The following is a 24,000-nucleotide window of genomic DNA, read 5'->3' on the forward strand; positions in this document are numbered from 1 at the left end:
AAAACAAACAAACAAAAAAAAAAAAAAAACAAAAAAAAAATAAAATAACAAAAATAGCAAAGACCCGAGTGACGTCAACTTCATTCTATCTATAAACACAACCGTCGCATATCAAGGCAAACAATGAAATCAGTAAAAAATGAAATAGGATGCCATCATTTCATCACACCTACGGGAAGGAAAATGATAAAAACAAAAGAAATTGTTTATTCTTAGACAAACTTTAAGTGCTTACATTATTGGTAGACCGATTTAAAAATAACGAGCTTTTTTATATAGCGCAATATCCACTTCGTGCTCAAGGCGCTTTACAAGATTACTGAATGCAATTATGAGCATGGATGAATCTGCGGAAATGACACGCAGTAACGTTTTCCCTCTCTTTTTCTCTTTGCCTCTCTCTACTCTTTCTATGTACATCACGGTCTCTATCCCTCTCCCTCCTCCCTCTCTATATATATCTCTCTCTCTCTCTCTCTCTCTCTCTCTCTCTTTCAATCCCCTCTTTCTCTCTGTCTCTCTATCTCTCGCTCTTACTATCCCTCTCTCTCTCTCTCTCTCTCTCTCTCTCTCTCTCTCTCTTTCTTTCTTTATCTCTTCCTATCTCTTTCTATCTGCCTCTAAACCTTCCTCATTCTCTCTTTCTGTCAACCTCCTCATCATCCCACTCACTTTCCTCTCTTCTTTTCATTCCCTTCCTTCCCGTCCACCCCCACATGCCACAATACTCCCCTTTTTTTTACCACTTCTCCCCCATCCATTTACCATTGTCATCTATGACATTCTGTCCATTGTTTACACTGGCTTGTCGCGTCTTCCAAATATAATTTTCATTGTTGCTATTCCTATAATATTCCTATAATATCGAGAATAGACAGTTTATTAATAAATAATTACATCATCATCCTCCTCCTCCTCCTTTTCCTCATCATCATCATCATCATCATCATCATCATCATCATCATCCTCCTCCTCATCATCATCATGATCATCATCATCCTCCTCCTCCTCCTCCTCATCATCATCATCATCATGATCATCATCATCATCATCAACAACAAAAACACTATCATCATCATCAAAAAAAAAAAAAAATGAGTGGGGCTTATTTTAGGGCAACATCATCTGGAGAAAGACCATCATCCTTATGCATTAATTTCCCATCAATATTTAGTATATTCTTCATGCAGAGTCTATGCCTCTGAAAGTAATTTTAGTTGTGAAATAAATCACATTGAATACCCTTTACTTCACTTACTTGCTTAGTTATTTGCGCGTCCAGCAGGCTCAGTTGGTAGAGCACTCGTTTCATTCGCAAGTGGTACGAGATCGATCTTGAGTGATGTCGAGTTGTTTTCTTTCTAATGACCCCCGCCCCCCACCTACCCACCTTCCCTTGGGTAGTGTTGAATGTGACAATAGCCATCGTTAACTTATAGCCTAACGCTGACCCCAAAAAAACACCCTCAAAGATAAGTCTTTGGCCGCAAAAGAAAACAAATCGTGAGTTGTATTCAATAGTTCAACCAATGGGATCACTTGTTTCCTTGAGCTCTACTAACGACAACTCACTAGGCGGTGCAAAAACCAAATAATGACGCCAAAAGGCCAGTCTTTTTGGGTTTCAGTGTCAGGCTGTAATTTAATGATGGCTGCGGTGTCAGGCTACCACTTTACAATAGATAGTATGCAGATGACGTCAATCAGTCCTTTGTTATTATTTTTGCCATCCGCGTTTGTGAGTTGTTCTCACTAAACTGTATTAACCAGACTATAAAAGTTCATGGTTACACAGAGTTTGTGTGTTGGTCCGTTATACTTCCGGATGGCAATGTTGTGAACTCCTTGGCCAAGCTCATTCTATCTATAGGATTCAGTAGTCTGATGTCACGCTGCCCGGCAACGGCGGCCATCTTGGTTCTAAACAAAGAAAATCATTACTTTTTATTCTTCATGCTGGCTTGAACTTTTCATATGCCTTGTGATCAGAATGTGTAAAAGTCAAAACATGATCAGATTTATAATGTTTTTTTTTTCCCTCTGGAAACGCTTTTATGCTCGCCGGAGAAATATTTCATACGGGCGTCCGCCATTGTTCCGATAGTTTAGAGCCAGTGTTACTAAGTTACCATGCGTCATTAGGAAGGAAGTGACGTTACGACTATTGAAGAGTATTGCTACGGTGTGACACTTGACACTTGAGCTGGAGTTTGTCACAGCAACACTTTTTGCAATGAGACAGATATCTTAAATGATTTTACAAAACAGAATAAAGTTAACGGAAAACTACATGAATATTTTCTATACATAGAACAAAGATGACGTCACTCTGGTCTTTGTTATTGTTTTTTGCTATCTGCGTTTATGAGTAATACTCACTGAACTGTATTAACCCGACTATAGACGTTCATGGATACACACAGCTTTATGTGTTGGTCCGTTATACTTCCGGATGGCAATGTTATGAGCTTCTTAGCCAAGCGCATACTATCTAGAACGAAGATGACGTCACTCTGGTCTTTGTTATTGTTTTTTGCTATCTGCGTCTATGAGTAATTCTCACTAATATATATATATATATATATATATATATATATATATATATATATATATATATATATAATAAACTGTATTAACCAGACTATAGATCGTTCGAAGATGACGTCACTCAGGTCTTTGTTATTGTTTTTGCCATCCGCGTTTATGAGTAATGCTCACTGAACTGTATTAACCTGACTATAAATGTTCATAGATACACACAGTTTTGTGTGTTGGTCCGTTATACTTCCGGATGGCAATGTTATGAGCTTCTTAGCCAAGCGCATACTATCTATACATGTTCAGGATTACACATAGTTTTGTGTGTTGGTGCGTCATATTTCGGGATGGCAATGTTGTGAGATTCTTAGCCAATTGCATAAGATAGTATGTGCTTGGCTAAGAAGCTCACACCATTGCCATCCGGAAGTATAACGGACCACACATAAAACTTTGTGTAACCTTGAACGCGTGTAGTCTGGTTAATACGGTTTATATATATATATATATATATATATATATATATATATATATATATATATATATATATATAGAGAGAGAGAGAGAGAGAGAGAGAGAGATAGATATAAAATATTTGTTCTCACCTCGTTTTTTTCATATTCTCATATAACATTGTCGAGCACTCTACTTAGTTCTAGCTAACTCCCTTCAATCAACGACAGATAGATGAATAGATAGATAGATAGATAGATAGATAGATAGATAGATAGATAGATAGATAGATAGATAGATAGATAGATAGATAAATGGATAGAGAGACAGAGAGAGAGAGAGATTGAGAGAGACAGGTAAAGATATATATACATATATATATATATTTATTTTCATGTCTATATATATATATATATATATATATATATATATATATATATATAGAGAGAGAGAGAGAGAGAGAGAGAGAGAGACAGAGAGAGATAGATAGATAGATAGATAGATAGATAGAGAGAGAGAGAGAGAGAGAGAGAGAGAGAGAGAGAGAGAGAGAGACAATATCCCATCCCTCCCATATTTGAATCCTAATGACAAATAGTAGAGATCGTACATAATTGATATCTCTAATCCAACTAGGAAAGCTGGGTCAGTCTGATTATTGTCAATTTAGTCTAGTCTTGTAAAAGAAAGTGGATGGGGGGGGGGAGTGGCCGAGTGGTTTAAGCATTGCACTGTGACCCGGAAGGCCCCCGGGTTCGAGCCCCGCTTCAGGACTTTCGTTGTTTTCCTTGAGCAAGATTAGTAACCCCCAATTTGCTCACTGTGACAACATGGATGATTCCTGTTGATATCAGACATCTTGTTTGATGAATTATCTATATTCCTTCGTGGAATGCCAAGGCGACGGTATCTTATGATGTCGTGGCGGAAGGGCATAGATAATCTTTTTTTTTTTTTTGTAAAAGAAATAAGTTTTGTGGTGTAATCCTCAGAACCAATAGACCCATGGAGCCGGAGTTTATCCCGGTTTCTATATCGTGAAACGGACAATAGCAATTGCTTGCTATCCTTTCGATAGGACACTAGTCTATCGCAAAGTACTTCCCCGCCAAATCTAACAGACTCAGCTACCCATTCATTACTGGTGCAGAATAGATTTAAAAAGTTAGTTCTTCAGAAATTTAGAAAGGAGGGGAGAGTTGACAGAGGGAGTAAAACAATCTCGACTGCTCCAGACATTGATCGGGGGTCCTTTTGCTTGTTTTAAAACAAAAATGGATAGTGATGAGAGCAAAGACGAAATACGGACGTGAATGAGCTACGCCTGCATGTCGTGAGTGAAACGTTCTACCAATCAAACCATCGCCACCCCTCCACCCACATCTACTAAACTTGAGCTTTAATATCCATTTAACGAGCTCAGCGATTTACATGTGAGACATCTAGCCATCCGCAACACTTGACATGTAGGACAAGCATAGCTATAAGAGAGTAAACTTCTTGCTTACATACATAATGTGGTGTAGTTGCACAACTGTTCCCACAATTCCTTCAACCCACTCCTCCTACTGATTTTGACCGCCCCATGTCAGACTAAACCGACCCTCTGAAAGTAAAGCGAATCATACTCAACTCGTATATTAAAAACAACGAGAATTTTCCCGAATATTAATATCAAACCCCGCCTTCTATGACATAAAAGTACTTTGATAAATGACAGCATTTTATGCACGACAACAAAAAGTAGCATCAATCTGATGCTGTTACCCCCCGAGTTTTATACTTATCCCCTGAATTGCAAAGACAGTGTTTTATGGACAGCAACCGATAATAAATGCATTCTCCTGCAGCTAGCCCCATTGTTCTTTCTAATATTTGTCATGTTTTATTGCCATATTTTTCTCCAAATTCTTGCGTAAACATCTTGCATAAGCTTACTCTCTTACATTGCAAACTAGAGACAATAGATGGCATTGAGGACGAGACATGACGCCTGTTAGACGATAATACAAAATATTTTAAATTTCCGACAGATACAACGCTGTTAACGACCAGGTACTCATTTTACACCTGAGTACGGTGAGAGTACGGCGAGAGAATGTGAGTAAAGATACTTTTCCAACGGCCAAAGTATGCGCCGTTTAGAGTAGGATTCGAACCTCGGACTTTTTAATCACGGAACTCAGAATAGAATCAGATACACCTGCTTGCGAGTGACAAGCTCTAGCCATCAAACCATCCACCCCCCTCCCCACCCCCGCCTTACTTTTACGCAGCATCCATTAAATAAAAATGAACCTACCACGCCTTTCAGGAATACGTCCCTCCCTTAAGATCTGGCAGATAGGATTAACACTAATCTCTTTGGCTTTCTTGTCTCTCGCTAGCCGGCTGCGATTCACTTGAGCAGTTTGTAGCGCGAATGAATTTTTTTCTTCAGATGCTGATCTACACTTGCACAGGATTTTTATCGCAGGTCTGCTTACACTTGCGCAGAATTTTTAAACTGTCACGTGATTCATGTTGATGCACCATGCTGTTGCATACATGTTTATTAATAACAAGAAGTTGAAGTGAGTAGGAAAGTGCCAGAAAACAATAGAGAATAAAAACTTCACGGCGGCGATGGAGGCTCGAACCCGCGACCTTACTGGTATGAAAACCCCACCTGGTCGGGGAGATCGTGACTCTACCGTACGAGCTATCCACGACCCCACAGGTTTATTCTACCTTGGAAAATTATTGAATCCTTGGCTTTGTGGTAATTTTCTTCAGTCCATCCATCATATAGATAGAACAATGATGACGTCACTTAGGTCTTTGTTATTGTCTGTTTTTTGACATACATGTTTGTGAGTACTGGTGCGGCGATGTGGTCTAGTGGTATGACACTCGCTTTCGGATCGGAAGGTCCTGGGTTCGAGCTTCACGCTCGGCGCATAGTTGAGTCGTTGGAAAAGGCTCTTTACTCACATTCTCTCACCGTACTCAGGTGTAAAATGAGTACCTGGCCGTTAACAGCGTTGTCTTTGTCCGAAAATTGTAATATCGCCTTACAGGCGTCATGTCCCGTCCTACATGTTAAATGTTGCTGTTGACCAGGGACCCCTTGTAAAGCGCTCTGAGCACATTTAGTGGATAATGCGCTATATAAAGCTCAATTATTACTGTATGAACCAGACTTTAAAAGTTCACGATTACACATAGTTTTGTGTGTTTGTCCGTTATACTTCCGAATGGCAATGTTGTGAGCTTCTTAGCCAAGTGCATACTATCTATATCTTTAAAATTGATGGTGTCATTGACATGTCGTTCTATTTACCGGCTTCAACTGCACTAACTACGTCATAAATGCTGTAACATCGTGATTGTTCATGTCAAAATAATTTGGCAGCGAGCGTGGCGTGGGTTTACCGCCTCGAGCATCGGAAATGAGAAGTGACTGTCTTTGACAACGGTTGCAACACGGGGGACGTCTGCTTCCCGCCTCTTTTCTATGCATACTCAATGATTTTACAAGGACGACGACTCTTCTGCCGTACTCTGGGGGAAAAAACACATATTTTAAAATTTGGCCAGAAAACTCATATTTCAAATATCGATCGATTTAAATGACCTTCATCTTGGCAAAAAAAAAAACAAACCAAAAACAACAACAACAACAAACTTCTCAAACCTGGGCCTCGCGAAGATGAGGGTCATTCAAATCGATCGGTATTTGAAATACGAGTTTTCTGGCCAAATTTCCAAATATGGTTTTTTTTTTTCAGAGTACGGCAGTATTACTGGTGAGGTCTAAGTCCTCATATTGGCAGGTCTGATATCCGAACGTAATATTAGGGTTGATCGTAATGGATACTATTTTTCGTTGGTTTACGATGTTTTTTTTTCTTACTACAATAAGCTCGTTCAGTCCTGTAAATAAGTAAAATAAAATATTAATAAATAATAAAATAAAATGAAATTCCCTTTATTCATCCCATATGGGGAATCTTGTCTCTAGGGTCTATTCCATGGGAAGACTGGAATAACCCAGGCGTTAGCCACAGTGCAGCGCCACAAATTGAGCTAGGGAGAGGTGACTTGCTCAAGGCCGTACAGAGCTGCGGCAGATGATCGAACTCGAGCACCAGTCGGGTATGAAGCAAAGACCGTACGGCTAAGCCACGCTGTCCCCGAGTAACAAGTACACGATGACTTTCGAGTGCATTCTCAGTACAACAATGAGTCCATCACAAGTTGGATTACCAGACCTGCAAATAAGTACACTTGGGTTGTGGCCATTTTGGTGGGGAAAAAAATCTACCAACATTGAATGCAAAGAAAGGAGCTCCACTGAATGCTAAAGATACAAAGATACCCCAAACCATAAAAAGAACCAAAAAATATAAACAAACCAACCCCCGTCCATAAAAACACAAACAAATAAACAAACACACAACGTCAAGCAACCCCCCCCCCACCACCTCAAATAAAATCCACACACAACAAAACAACAAACAAAATATGATTTTTAAAAAGCAAACAAAACAAACAAAAACGCATCGCAATTTCTTTCTTTGACAACAGAGACAACGCTGTTAACGGCCAAGAACTCATTTTGACTGAACTAGAATTTGGTAAAACAACAACAACAACAACTACAATAATAAAAACAACAACAACAACAACAACAACAATGATAAATACAACAACAACAACAACAACAACAACAACAAGAATTATTAAAAACAACAACAACAACAATAAAAAAAACAACAACAAGAACAATAAAAACAACAACACCAAAAACAACAATAAAAACAACAACAACAACAACAAAAAAGAATAATGGGAGTATAAATATAGTCTTTTCCAAAGACACAACGCCGGCTGTTTGTGACAACTGTTACAGTTAGATAAGGTGGGTGGTGGCTCCCTGCTTCCACTCCATGCATACTCAATGATTTGGAGACCAAATACCAATACGACTTGCCTACTGCTGTGGTGTCGATCTGGGTCATGTCAAAACCTACGAACTTTGAAGGTAGGGACGAAGAACTACTGATAAATTTCAAGAAAACACACAGAAAAATATAAGAAAAAAAACACACACCCCTTCTACAGCCCCCCCCCCCCCCCAAAAAAAAAAAAACAAACAAAAAAACAAAAAAAAAACAAAAAAAAAAAACAAAAAAAAAACAAAACAAAAACAAAAACAAAACAAAAACAATAAAAAAAGAATAAGAAAGAGAAAAAATTCCGAAAACATAATTAAAAAATAAAATTAAAAAACATTAACAAAATAAATAAATGCTTTATTTACCCCCCACCCCCCCCCCCCCCCAAAAAAAAAAGAAAAAAAAAAGAAATCAAACTCCCCTTCACCTCCCAAAAAAACAAACAAACAAATAAACAAATAAATAAACAAACAAACAAACAAATAAACAAACAGACAAACAAATAAACAAACAAATAAACAAACAAATAAACAAACAAATAAACAAACAAAAAAATAAACAAACAAACAAACAAACAAACAAACAGATAAACAAACAAACAAACAAACAAACAAATAAACAAACAAACAAATAAGCAAGCAAAACAACAAAGCAAAACAAAAGAAAACAAACAAAACAACCCAATACCAAATGATAACAATAATATTAATAATAATAATAATAATAATAATAATAATAATAATAATAATAATAATAATAATAATAATAATAATAATAATAATAATAATAATAATAATAATAATAATAATAACAACGTGCTTGTTGGTTACAGAAATGAAAGTTATTCACATTATGACAAAGAACATGTCAATATAAACAAAGATTGTCATCATGTACTTTGACAGCTACGGATTAGGGATATATTTATGTCTATCACAAGGATGCAATGCACCATTTCAAAAATTAGTTTTAATCAATTAAATGCCGTACTCTGGGGGGAAAAACACACATCTACAAATTTGGCCAGAAAACTCGTCCTTCAAATATCAAACGATTTAAATGACCCTCATCTTGACATAAAACAATCCCTCTCAAACAGACATCAAGAAAGAGCTCGCGAGATCTCAGGTTTGAGAGTTTTTGCCAAGATTAGGGTTATGAAAATCGATCGATATTTGGAGGCCGAGTTTTCTGGCCAAAATATTAAATACGTGTTTTTCCGGAGTAGGGGGTTAGCTGGTTAATCTTGGTTGACAAGATAGAAGAACGCAGAATGTTAAGTAGACCGAAATAGATAATAGTATTATACAAATCCTATTGTTCATTCATCTTTTCCTTCCTATTTTTCTTATAAACTATAGAAACCAGAGAGAATATAACAATACAAAATAACAAACAAAGAAGATATAAATCAAAACAAAACAAAAAACTCGACAATAACAAAAATTCAAAAACTAACAAAAGACCAAAAAAAAAAAAATAAAGAGAGAGAGAGAGAGAGAGAGAGAGAGAGAGAGAGAGAGAGAGAGAGAGAGAGAGAGAGAGAGGTAAAGAGAGAAAGGAAAATAATAATGATAATAATAGTAATAATAACAATAACATCAACTATAATAATAATATTATTAATAATAACAACAATAATAATAATGATGATAATAATAATAATAATATTTATTATTATTATAATTATAATAATGATGATTATGATGATGATGATGATGATGACTATGATGACGATGATGATGATGATGGTGCTGATGCTGATGATGGTGATTATAATAATAATAATAATAATAATAATAATAATAATAATAATAATAATAATAATAATAATAATAATAATAATAATAAAAGAAGAAGAAGAAGAAGAAGAAGAGAAGAAGAAGAAGAAGAAGAAGAAGAAGAAGAAGAAGAAGAAGAAGAAGAAGAAGAAGAAGAAGAAGAAGAAGAAGAAGAAGAAGAAGAAGAAGAAGAAGAAGAAGAAGAAGAAGAAGAAGAAGAAGGAGAAGGAGAAGAAGAAGAAGAAGAAGAAGAAGAAGAAGAAGAAGAAGAAGAAGAAGAAGAAGAAGAAGAAGAAGAAGAGCGAAAGAAATAATTTCAGTTATGTTAATAAGGGACTGAAAAAAAGAGGAAAAAATATTTTTCCTCCATTCACAAGATATAATTTACTGACCAACACTAAAAGACACTATTCACTGTCACGCATGCGCACAATTCAGTACCAAACAATAGACTGGAACCAAAATAACAAACCTATAGAGCAGTAAAGTTAGGTGCCCCAAACGTAAACAATAACAAGTTGCTAGTGATTTCCGTTAGGGACCGGAATAATTTACGCACAATATAGGTCTCCCAATTTTGTAGTTTGAGTTGTAGGCAATACACTTTCAGTATTGAAAATATGTTTACATAAAATCTAACAGTTGCAGAAAGAATAATATAAGGCTAAATTATTATGAAAATCAGGCTCCGAATAATTCTCGTTTTGTTCACACCAGCGCAATAATTTGCTCTGGTCTAAAAATAGATAGACTGTAACTTTTGATAAATTTTAGAAAATTTTACCTTTTGTTCCATAAAATATCCATATCTAGACATTATTTGATGCATGGTCGAGTATTTATGAATATGTGTTTCTTTTGCCACCTAACAGCCAAATTTTAAAGGTTATTTTTTTCTATTATTTACATTGGAACGTGAGCTGTCAAGACAGGAACATGTGGTTTGCCACGTGCTTCTCGACCTTTGTTTACGTTTGGGGCAGCAAACTTTACTGTTCTATTATTGTTAAGATTTACACGTAAAAACGGATTCGATACTCGGGGGTGGTTTAGCACTTGTAGGCGGGGGGCGGGAATTAAAAAGCGCGCGAACACACTTTGCCAACCTCTCGCCAGCAGTTATAAAAGCGATGCGTCAAATCATTGACCACTCAATGAAGGAAGCGTCGTGAGCTGTCTTCATTACATCCCATTATAATATATTTTCATTCTTGCACACGCTAAATGATGTGGATTGGATAAGCTGAAGTTGACTTTCGTTTAGGATTTAACAAAACATCATTAATTATGGTAAACATGCGCACTTGTATTTATTCTATGCGTGCAGTTTAAAAACTCACAACATTCGCCAGCCGGATAAACCGTGTCAACTAACAAAACTATAGATAGTATGAAGTTGACGTCACTCAGCTCTTTGTTATTGCTTTTTTACCATCCTCGTTTAAAAGTAATTCTCACTAAACTGCATTAACCAGACTATAAACTTTCAATGTTACACAACATCGTTTTGTGAGTCGGTCCGTTATTTTTCCGGATGGCAATCTTGTGAGTTTCTTAGCCAAGCGCACAGCATCTATACCCCGTCCAAAGGTCACCACGATTAAGTGGATTTGCTTCATAATAATTGTCACCCATCCAATTAATAACCATCTCCCTTAGGCCTACAGTACTATAAGGCTCATCGAAACCGAATTTATTCCGGTTTATATGGTATGAAAAGGACAACAGCAATTGCTTGCTACCCTTTTGATAGGACGCTAGTCTTACGCAAAGTACTTTCTACCTGATCTAATAGATTCATCTATCAATCACTGCTCGATGTACAAGGGAGGAGGGGGAGGGGGAGGGGGAGGGGGAGGGGGAGGGGGAGGAGGAGGAGGAGGGAGTGTCAGGAAAAAAAAAATCTCGATTGCACCCGGGATCGATCTCGGTCCCTTTGCGTGTGAAAACTGAGTTTTGTGTCTTATTGCTCATTCTAGTTGTTGATGAAGGGAAAACCCGAAACGTCCACGCCTTTCATCTTTGTTTTGATAAACTGAAGCTGATATCATAATAAATCATTGTTTTATGAATACATAAATGAATAAATAAATAAATAGGTAAAAAGATAAATAGAATAAATAAATTTTAATAAATCTCGATATAATTATATAAATCAATAGATAAATAAATAAACAAATAATTGAATCAACCAATAGATTAAAAATAAATAGAGGAATAGATCACTTAAAACATAAATAAATAAATGATTAAATAAATTGAATAATAAATGATTTAATGAATAAATAGATCAGTAAAAAATACATGAATAAATACACATCTAATTGAATTAATGAATAAATAGTAATATCACTACATAGACAAATAAGTCATAAATGAATAAAATGAATGAATAAATATAGATAAATAATAAACATACATAAATAAATGAATGAAAAGTATATATAAATAATGAATAAAGGAATTAATAAATATACAACTTAATAACAAAGTAATAAACAAATACATAATTGAATAATCATTTGAATAAATGAATAAATGAATAAATAAATGAGTATGTATATAACTGATAAAAATGAATATATAGAAGTCTTCAAAGAAGTCCCATGTTTGAGAGATTTTTTGATGATGGTTATTTTAATCGGTCCATATCTTAAGGATGATTTTTTTATAGGCAAAAATATTTAAAGATGTATTTTGTTAGAGTACTCCACATTTATTGCTGAGGTGTTCCTGGAATGGTTATCTTTTATTGAATTAGTTTGTAGGATGTATCATGACTGTGATAGTAACAATAACGATAACGATGATGACGATGATGATGATGATGATGATGATGATGATGATGATGATGATGATGATGATGATGATGATGATGATATAATATATAATAATAATAATAATAATAATAATAATAATAAAAAAAAAAAATAATAATAATAATAATAATAATAATAATAATAATAATAATAATAAATAATAATAATAATAATAATAATAATAATAATAATAATAATAATAATAATAATAATAATAATAATAACGTGACAACTTTCACTCACACATACAACCACTCAATCATACAGAATAGAACAAAGCAACATAATTCATTCTACAGTGTTACATAGTAAAAAGAAAAGTTTCAATATGCTCTTAAAAAGAATTCTGCATCGTTACTTCATCTTAATCTTATATAACTGGGAACCGAATATTCAAACGCATGCTCGACAATTTTGCAAGTTATTTTTGACTTCACAAGAATATGATTATCAGACTTTGATCTCCAGTTAGATTTATCAGACTTTGATCTCCAGTTAGATTTATCAGACTTTGATCTCCAGTTAGATTTATCAGACTTTCATCTCCAGTTAGATTTTTCAAACTTTGATCTCCAGCTTCTGGCTGGGAAGTAGGAGTTAAGCATGTCATTTATGTATCCATGACAATAAGGGTGAGGGATTTAAAAACAATAGTACAGATCTTATAATATTCTATACGTTTCCCAACGGGAAGCCAGTGGAGTTCTCGTAGCAAACCCGATGCAGATTGATTTCACCTCTTCCTATCACAGCAACGTTCTGGCTACCTAAAGGGATTTTATTTTGTCTTTATTTATAGAAAAGGGCAGAGAAATGCAATAATCTAGCTTTGACAGTATTTGAGAATTAACTAACAACGCAGAGATGTCTATTGTAATGAGATGTCTAACACTACGTATTCTTCTCATTTTCATGTACATTCACCTAACGATATGATTTACTGGGCTGGTAAAAGAAAATCTGAATCAATAAATACACCCAAATTTTGAACAACTTTAGCAATTTCAATTACACTATTTCCTAAAACGATTGATTCACACTCTAAATTTAAAAGAATTGCTGGCCTAGCGATAAATATTATTTTAGTCTTACTATCGTTAAATCTTTTCAGTTCCATCCATGTTTTCAAATAAAGACTGGAAACGTTTAATTAAAAGATCTAAATGGTCGAAGTTGTTGACTTACAGAATTATCTATTACTGCATAACATTGGTAATTTAGATTCAATCAGAAATAATTGATCCAAGGGGTTTCATGTACATTTCAAAGAGAACTAGACCCAACACTGATCCCTGTGGCACAACAAATTTTAGAGGATTATCAGATGATATGACATTTTTCACCACAACAGTCTGTCGACGATTCACTAAATAAGATTCGAACCATTTCAACGCCAATCTCTTGATAGCAAAAAGACGTTCGATTCCATTCAACAGAATGTTATGGTCAATCGTATCAAATGCAGCCGACAAGTCAAACACACATAACATGTTCACCTCATTTTTGTCAGGCTTTAAACTCAAATTATGTTCTTCTCTTACCAGTTCTGTGTCGGTGCAACTGTTTTCTCTATAAGCTGTTTGAAATCGCTCAAATAGATCATGCGATTTTAAATGTAAAAATAATTGCTTTTTCCAAGATATTTTAACTAAGAGGGAAGATTTAAAACGGGTCTGTTGTTTTTTAAACTCGTTATGGATTTCCTTAAAAGTGATATGGTAAGAGCTGTCTTAAAACAAATGGGGACGATACCAGTCTGTAGTGGCCGATTAGTTATTTCAGTTAGAGATGAATAAGCTCGTCAATTCAAGAATTTAAAAGCAATGTGATAATAATAATAATAATAATATTGATTATAATAATAATAATATAATAATAATAATAATAATAATAATAATAATATAATAATAATAATAATAATAATAATAATAATAATAATAATAATAATAATAATAATAATAATAATAATAATAATAATAATAATAATAATAATAATGATAATGATAATAATAATAATAATAATAATAATAATAATAATAATAATAATAATAATAATAATAATATAATAATAATAATAATAATAATAATAATAATAATAATAATAATAATAATAATGATAATAATAATAAAAAAGTATTATTATTGTTATTGTATTTATTTATTATTATTATTATTATTATTATTATTATTATTATTATTATTATTTATTATTATTATTATTATCATTATTAATATTATAGCATCATCATCATCATTATCATCATTATCATCATCATCATCATCATTATCACCAACATCATCATCATCATCATCATCATCATCATCATCATCATCATCATCATCATCATCATCGTCATATCATTATAATATAATCTTTCCATCAGAAACCAAGGGACATCACCGCCATGTACTCCATATCAGAAATGTTCACCATCTCCACCATGTTACTATATTTGTTTCTTGTCGCATTACCTCCCTTGGCGATAGCCAGGATAGACTTTGAGTGTGTGTTTGGTGACATCGTCTCAACTGTAGGTGAGTTGTGCTTAGGGGGGTGGGGGGGGGGGGGGATGACAACGTCTCAACTGTAGGTGAGTTGGCGAAGGCGGGGGTGGAGGGGGGTGTGTGTTTGGTGACATCAACTGTAGGTGAGTTAGCGAGGATGGAGGGGTCCTCTTGTATCGACGTGCACGTGATATTGAGGCCTGACAACCGAATGAAGTTATAGAAAATAAGCTTTCGTCATTCAAGATCTTTTCTAAAATGCAGAAAGTGATATTCTCAAATAACGTTTAGAGCTTGAAAATGTATCGAAGGAGGTTGGCAACAAACAGAAAATGAGAAAAAAGACGTATTTGCCACAAATTTGCCATTTGTCAAACACTCGAGTTCCTAATTCTTTATAGAAAAAATACCAACAATGTCTAGCACTGTAACTTGTTCTGCCAAACATCTGTTGTACAAAAAGACTAAATAAAATATTTAACTCTATGTTTTCAATTACGTAATACGAAAGTAATACGAAAAATGAACGAAATAAATTAATAAAAATAAAATATTGAGCTTCTTTTTTGAGCTTTTTTATATAGCCGTGAGAGTAAAGAGCCTTTTCCAAGGACTCCACTATGCGCCGACCTGCATTTTGCAGTCCACAGCTTCTAGCAGCTTTGACTTGTATTGAACGGTCACAACCGAATGGCGTAATTATATTGTATCGTTTACGTAAGAGCTTCGTCGTTAAGAGAGAGAAAAGAAGTAACTTGCTCATCAAAACTATCGGGGATTAAAAATGCAATTTTAATATTAAGATTTGAAGAAGTCTATATGAAACATTGACATAAAGCAAGAAATTAACATACAAGAAAAAATAAACACCTCAAATAATCAGTCTTCCTTGAATGAGGATCGAACCTCAAATCTTCTGATTACCGGTCAGACGTGCTACTATTACACCACAGAGGTGTGTATTTTTGAAAACATCAAAGTGAGAAATAAAGGAGCTAGCTCCCTAATTTTTCAATTATACTCTTTAGTTATACACGCAATAAGTCGCGCACTGAACACCTCCATGCTGTATAAATTTATTGATGGACATGAAATGACTTTCGCTGTGCATTCGACACGTATTGTCCATACACTTTCACCTCCTATCTAATTCAACAATCTCTGTGTTTTTCTTCTCTTATATATTTCTACGATGATTCCAGACGACAAGGGAAAACCAGTGTCTTTTTGTCCTACCAAAATGGACCCACCATTTATGAAGGCAGGAGATTTCATATGGGCGTACCACAAGGATCGGTGCTTTGAGTGTGTATGTGAGGACGGACTAGGATTGGCTTGTTGCGAGTAGGTACCATTTGTTGGCTAAATTATAACCCACCATAGCAAAATATACTTTTATATAGAGCAATATTCATTAAACATGCTCAAAGCGCTTAACAAAGGGTCCCTGACCAACAGCAACATGTAATTGGTAGAACAAGACATAACGCCTATTTTGTGATATTACAATTTTTTCCGATAGAGACAAAGCTATTACCGGCCAGGTACTCATTATACATCTAAGTACGGTGAGATAATCTGAGTAAAGAGCCATTTCCAAGGACTCAGCTATGCGCGGCTCAGAGCGAGGCTCAAACCCAGGACCACCAGATCCGAAAGCGAGTGTCATATCACAAGACAGCATAGCCGCACCAGTAAAGGCTCCAGAAACTGGGATATTTTACTACTTGGAAGGGCTAATATTTAACTAGTTAACTGCAAAAACACGATTTCAAAATTTTGCCAGAAATCTGGTCCCTCAAATATCGATCGATTTGAATAAATTTCATATAGGGAAAAACTCTCAAAAACAGGGTCATCAAAGCAGACTTCGCGAAGTCCCAGGTATGAGAGTTTTTGCTAAGATGATGGCCATTTAAATCGATCGATATTTGAAGGCCGAGTTTTCTGGCCAATTTGTTAAATACGAAAGTTTCCAGAGTACAGCAGTTAAACGGTTAACTCAGTCAACCCTAACACCGACTTTATCCGCAGTTTACCCAGGTTACCTTTACCCCATGCCTATGAATTATAATTTTCTGAGACAAATTAAAGACCTAGTATCAAAGCTATTGTTTTTAATTTTTATACGTTAATGGTAGTCGAATAATACTATTTATGCACATGCTCATCTTCAATACATTTTTTTCCAGTTTTGAAAAGTAGCACAAATTTCTAGGGTTGAGTGAGTTAAATGTTTCTACGTGATATAACAATTAACAACATGGATGGAGAGAGAAGCTATACTTATCGATCATGACTGAATCACACAATTCTCAGCAAGCGTCATTCAGACTGCGAAGATTACTACTACTACTACTACTACTACTACTACTACTACTACTACTACTATACTACTACTTACTACTACTACTACTACTACTACTACTACTACTTACTACTATACTACTACTACTACTACTACTACTACTACTACTACTACATATCTACTACTACTACTACTACTACTACTACTACTACTACTACTATACTACACACTCACTACTACTACTACTACTACTACTACTACTACTACTACTACTACTTACTTACTACTACTACTACTACTACTACTACTACTACTACTACTACTACTACTACTACTACTACTACTACTACTACTACTACTACTACTACTATACTACTACTACTACTACTACTACTACTACTACTACTACTACTACTACTACTACTACTACTACTACTACTACTTACTACTACTACTACTACTACACTACTACTACTACTACTACTACTACTACTACTATACTACTACTACTACTATATATATATTTTCTTACTACTATTGATTATACTTACTAAGCTAAGATTTTTCTTTAATTTGGAAAATGTTTAAAATCACTCAATGTACTAGATATTTTTTTACTTTCATAAATGTAAAAAGTATAAAAACATTACTTGATATTTATCACTATCATAACAGTGTCATAAAAAATAGTGTATAGTATAATAAGCTCATAAAATGTAGTAAATAGCCAGGGTAAGTAGTAATCTACCGATAGGTCGGTGTTAGGGTTGAGTGAGTTAAATGTGTTATTTTAGCGCATATTTAACATCATGAAATTGGAGATGAGTGATTCAAAGGAGAAAAATAGATTTGATAATGATAATGGTGATGATGATAATGATAATGATAATGAAGATGATGATGTTTGTAATGATGGCGATAATAATAAATAATAATGGTATAGATTTATAGTGCGCCAAACATCCCTTCATCAGGAGGGCTCTGGGCGCATAACATAGATTAACTTAATCATTAAGCCCTAACACAGTACACGAACAACGCTAATTATACACATAATCAAAAGAAAGCCTGCCGGAATAAGAATGTCTTCAATCGACGCTTGAATTCCTCTAGTGAAGACGAAGAAAGTATCTCTAGTGGTAGTAAATTCTACAACCTTGGACCAGAATGCTGAAAGGCGCGTTCACCAGCCTTCACTCGACAGCGGGGTGTTTTCAATTTGAGGTCGTTCGTGGATCGAAGTGATCGCTGTGGGTTATACCGTTCAACGAGGTTTGAGAGATATGCTGGCATTTGAAAACGATAGTTGAAGATTTATATTTAATCCGCTGGTCCACTGGCAGCCAATGCAGCTGCTGTAGTAATTCGGGAGCTGCAGTTTTTCTGTCTTTCTGTAGTACAACGCGGGCTGCCATGTTCTGTATTTTCTGGAGTTTGTTTATTTTGTCCTTTGTGAGACCAACAAACAGTGCATTGCAGTAGTCCATTTTCGGGAATATCAAAGATGTTACCAATTTGTTGCAAGTTTCCCTATTAATAAATGGTCTGATTGTTCTGATATTTCTTAGAATGCAGATAGCACTTGTTCTCACATTGTTAATATGTTTGTTCATAGACAGATCACTCTCTAAGGTGATGCCGAGATTTTTTTCTGATGTTGTGAGTTGTATTTTGTCATTATCGTTGATTGTCAGTGCCAGTGTAAATGGATCTGTCTTATTATTTGAACTAGCAATGAATAAGGCTTCAGTCTTGTCGCCATTTAATTTTAATCTATTTGCAGACATCCATCTCATCACATGGTTGATGCATTGTTCGTAAACAGTTATCTTTGAAACTATATCGGATTGCAAACACATGCTATATATCTGGGTATCGCCAGCGTACATATGGTAAGCGAAAGAATGTTGCTCTAAGATTCTCACAACAGGGGAAGTGTAAAGTACAAAAAGGACTGGACCTAAAACGGATCCTTGAGGTACACCAAAATGAAGGTCACGCTCTGACGAAGTTACTTCCCCAATTAAAACTGATTGAGTTCTTTGAGTAAGATATGATGCAAACCAGTTTAGAGCAGTGCCTGATATGCCGAAAGTAACTTGTAGCCTTCGAAGTAGTATGGCATGGTCGATGGTGTCAAAGGCCGCCGAAAGATCGAGAAGACTAAGGATGGTGGTTTTTCCTTAATCAATAATTTGCAGCAAGTCATTTGTGATTCTCATCAATGCTGTTTCTGTGATATGATTTTGCCGGTAGGCTGATTGAAAGCACTCATCGAGGTTATTATGTTTCACGTGACAAGAAAGTTGTTTTAGTACAATCTTGTCTAGAATTTTGGAAATGAATGGTAGATTTGATACAGGCCTAAAGTTTTTAAAATTATCACTGTCAAGTCCCGCTTTCTTCAACAATGGCTTCACCAATGCTTTCTTGAAGCTTTCTGGAACAACTCCCACCCATCACCCGATGATGATATGGTAATGATAATGATGGTGATGATGATGATGATGATGATGATGATGATGATGATGATGATGTTGATGATGATGACGACGACGACGTTAATGATAATTACAATGACAATTAATGTCTTTTCTTTGTTCTTCTTCTTCTCTCTCTCTCTCTCTCTACAGTTGTCCAAGAAAACGGGGAGGCTAGATCGACCTACACAGACACACTAAACACAGTTCTACATCAGTTATTATAATCAATAATAAGTATCATCTTCATCGTCATTATCATCATCATCATCATCATCATTATCGTCATCATCATATTCATCATCATCATCATCATCATCATCATCATCATCATCATCATCATCATCGTCGTCGTCGTCGTCATCATCATCATCATCATCATCATCATCATATTATCATCATCATGATCCTCATCATCATTGTCATAATAAGCAAGAATGGTTAACTATAGAGAAGAAACGTCGTGACATCAAAACCTTTAATTTGTTGATCCTAAATCATTGGAAGTGTGTATGTAACCAGTTATTTGGAGTATTAATAATGAATAGGTTTCATATTGAATCATAACAAAGTAGACAATTAGAGCCATTAGGCCCATGGAGCCGGAGTTTATCCCGGTTTCTATAGCGTGAAATGGAAAATAGCAATTGTTTGCTACCTTTTGAATAAGACGCTAGTATGTCGCAAAGTACTTTCGGCCAGATCTAACATACCCAGCTACCCAATCACTGCTGGGTAGACATTGGAAGGGGGGGGGGGTCAGAAAAAAAATCTCGACTGCACCCAGGATCGATCTCGGTAATATTGATTGTGAAGCGAGTGCTCTAACAACTGAACTATCTGGACCCCCCCCCCCCAAGCACCAAATTGAATTACAAGTTGGCATAATTATTTATTTAGTTACTGTAGTAGAATGAATAAGTAGATTCTTTGGATGCAGGACGTAGAAGAGCGGGGATGGATGGTCTTTATTGACGACCTGCATAGCTATATTGAGTCTAGAAAATAAGATGCCATCACTCGGAACCCGGAGGACGATCATTTACACAAAGTTTGTATTCAGGTAAGGGGGGTCCCGATAGCTCAGTTGGTAGAGCACTCGCTTTACAATCAAAGGGACCGAGATCGATCCGGGGTGCAGTCAATATTTTTTTCCCGACCCCCCTGTCCACCCAGCTGTGAATGGGTAGCTGGGTCTGTTAGATCTGGCCGAAAGTACTTTGCGATAGACTGTCGTCCTATCCTAAGGGTAGCAACCAATTCCTTTTGTCCGTTTCAAGCTATAGAAACCGTGATAAAATCCGGCTCCATGGGGCTTATGGCTTTGAAGGACTGCTTTCTTTTGTTGTTGAGGCTATTAGGCACGTGTGTGATGAACCAACTGTGTTGTTCAAGCATTTAGAGATCACATGTAGACGTCACAGCACCGAAACGTTTTTAAACATATTTTATTTTGCCGCCATTGTCATTATTACCTTTATGATCATCATCGTTATCGTCATTATCATCATTGTTATCGTCATTATCATCATTGTTATCGGCATTATCATCATTATTATCGGCATTATCATCATTGTTATCGGCATTATCATCATTGTTATCGGCATTATCATCATTGTTATCGGCATTATCATCATTGTTATCGGCATTATCATCATTGTTATCGGCATTATCATCATTGTTATCGTCACCATCACCACCATAATGATTGTCATCATCACCATCATCATCATCATCATCATCATCATCATCATCATCATCATCATCATCATCATCATCATCATCATCATCATAACACCAACACCACCATTTATTTTGCAATGATTTCAAGTTGTCTATAGTGATACGTTTATAAAATATTATTTGCTTCACCATTTCAACATCAGAAAGCCTCTCCCAAATTATAAAATCTCATTTTTCGTTAGATTTGTAAACATTCCCACCGAATTGTACATATGCGGGTCTGACATCCAAACGCAATTATGGGCTTAGGTTAACACTGTTGTAATGGACAATATTTTTCGTCATTGTTTGAGATTTCCATTACAACAATGAGCCCACTAGGAATTGGGTTATCAGACCTGCATATATGTGCATAATACACACACACACACACACACACACATATATATATATATATATATATATACATATATATATATATATATATATGACTGTCCGACAGGCGTGGTTATCTATATGACTGTCCGAGAGGCGTGGTTATCTAAGTATCTATTCCTGATGTGTTCCCAGCTTGCGAATGCGCGTTGGGAACAAAGTTCGATTCCAAAACGTAAGAGGGTAATTTAGGAAATCTTTTATTCTACCCTTTAATCGATTCTGATTTCGCCATCTTATGAATTAAAAGACATTTTCAAAATCTATAATGATTCTTCTTTTTAAAGAATCTAATTTTAGTGAAATTTTTGTGTTTGACAATCTGACCTCACACATTATTATTGTAAACTTGATATCATTACGCGTTACTCTATCTAGGGAGGTGTAGAATAATTTTTATTTTATTCAACGAGTCCAAAAGATTTTTTAATGAATTTGTTTTGACCGAAGTGTACTTATATGCAGGTCTGACATCCGAACTCGCTTATGGGCCTAGTTTAACATTGTTGTAGTGGACACTATTTTGCGTCATTGTGTTTTTGTTATTTTTGTTGATATTTCCATTACAACAATGAGCCCATAAAGAATTGGGTTATCAAACCTGAAAATAAGTTCACGTCGGTCTTGCTAAGAAAAGATGGGGTTTTCCAACACTAGGGATGGGACAAAGTATGGAATTTATATAGTATTGTAAATCTTGTAAAATGTGGTTTGTGTTTCCAATAAAAAAGGTTTTGCTTGAAAAAGTTTGGAATTCGTTCATTTCTTCTCATTGTATTTAAATAAAAATTGCGCTTTTATATAGCGCAATATCCACTAAACGTGCTCAAAGCTCTATACAAAGGGTCCCTAACCAACACGTAACATAAAGAACGAGACATGATGCCTATTCCAAGGACTCAACTATGAGCGGAGCAAGGCTCGAACTCAGGACCTTTCGTTCCGAAAGCGAGTGTCATACCACAAGACCACATAACCGCACAAAGCGGTTATCTTGAACCTTTATATTAAAATAAATCGAAAAAAGGGCTCAATTGTAATGGAAATAAACACAAACCAACCATGTTTTTAAATTTTGATTAACAAGAAACTCTAAGAATCTTTTCACACAAAAAGCCAGACTAGATGTGCGCAAGCATAGTTTCGGTGTTAGAGTGGTTTAAGTGTGGAACAGTCTACCAGAGAAAGTTGTCAGTGCTAATTCACTAAACTCATTCAAGAACAGACTGGATAGCTATTGGAAAAAACCAAGAAATCTTCTATGATTACAAGGCTAGCATCACATTCTGTCTTCACAGTAATCGGCAACCGGAAGAAACAAAGATGACACCTGAGCCCAGCGAAGAGGATCATTGAGAACCTGTGCTGGAAATCATCTCTAAGTATCTCTAAGTAACAATAATGGCGTTTGGCTATCAGACCTGAAAATATGTGTACGTTGTCTCGGAGGGTTCGAGCCTTCGATTTGTGGGGCTATGTGGACTTCTGGTAAGACACACGCTTTCAGATCGGAAGGTTTTGGGTTCGAGCCTTCGATTTGTGGAGCTATGTGGACTTGTGGTAAGACACACGCTTTCGGATTGGAAGGTCATGGGTTCGAGCCTTCGATTTGTGGGGCTATGTGGACTTGTGGTAAGACATACGCTTTCGGATCGGAAGGTTTTGGGTTCGAGCTTCGCTCGGTGCATAGTCAAGTCCTTGGAAAAGGCTCTTTATTCACATTCTCTCACCGCACTCATATGTAAAATGAGTACCTGACCGTTAACAGCGTTGTCTCTGTTGTATCACCTAATAAATAGGCATCACGTCTCGTTCTACATGTTACGTGTTGCTGTTGGTTAGGGACCCTATGTAAAGCGCTTTGAGCATGTTCAATGATATTGCGCTATAGAAAGCTCAATGTAAAAAAAATAGTGCAAGTATCGTTCATAATAATAATAATAATAATAAATGGCATTTATATAGCGCTTTACCCCGTTGTCACAGGCTCTAAGCGCTTTACAGTGATATAAAACAAAACATATTACAGTGAGACAAGTGTGTAGGAAAAGTGATACG

General features: G+C 35.5%; 1 protein-coding gene across 1 annotated transcript; it reads left to right on the forward strand.

Moving 5' to 3' along the window:
- Positions 1-10,871: 10,871 nt before the first annotated feature.
- On the forward strand, positions 10,872-20,589 carry LOC144979376 (uncharacterized). Its single transcript, XM_078926025.1, has 4 exons — positions 10,872-11,002; positions 14,916-15,066; positions 16,239-16,380; positions 19,978-20,589. The coding sequence occupies exons 1-4, from the start codon at positions 11,000-11,002 to the stop codon at positions 20,000-20,002; spliced, it is 321 nt and encodes a 106-aa protein (XP_078782151.1). The 5' UTR covers positions 10,872-10,999; the 3' UTR covers positions 20,003-20,589.
- Positions 20,590-24,000: the final 3,411 nt, after the last annotated feature.

Source organism: Berghia stephanieae, chromosome 9 (assembly GCF_034508935.2).
Source record: "Berghia stephanieae isolate SIO BIC M18660-M18661 chromosome 9, UCSD_Bste_1.3, whole genome shotgun sequence".
Taxonomy (NCBI): Eukaryota; Metazoa; Mollusca; class Gastropoda; order Nudibranchia; family Aeolidiidae; genus Berghia; species Berghia stephanieae.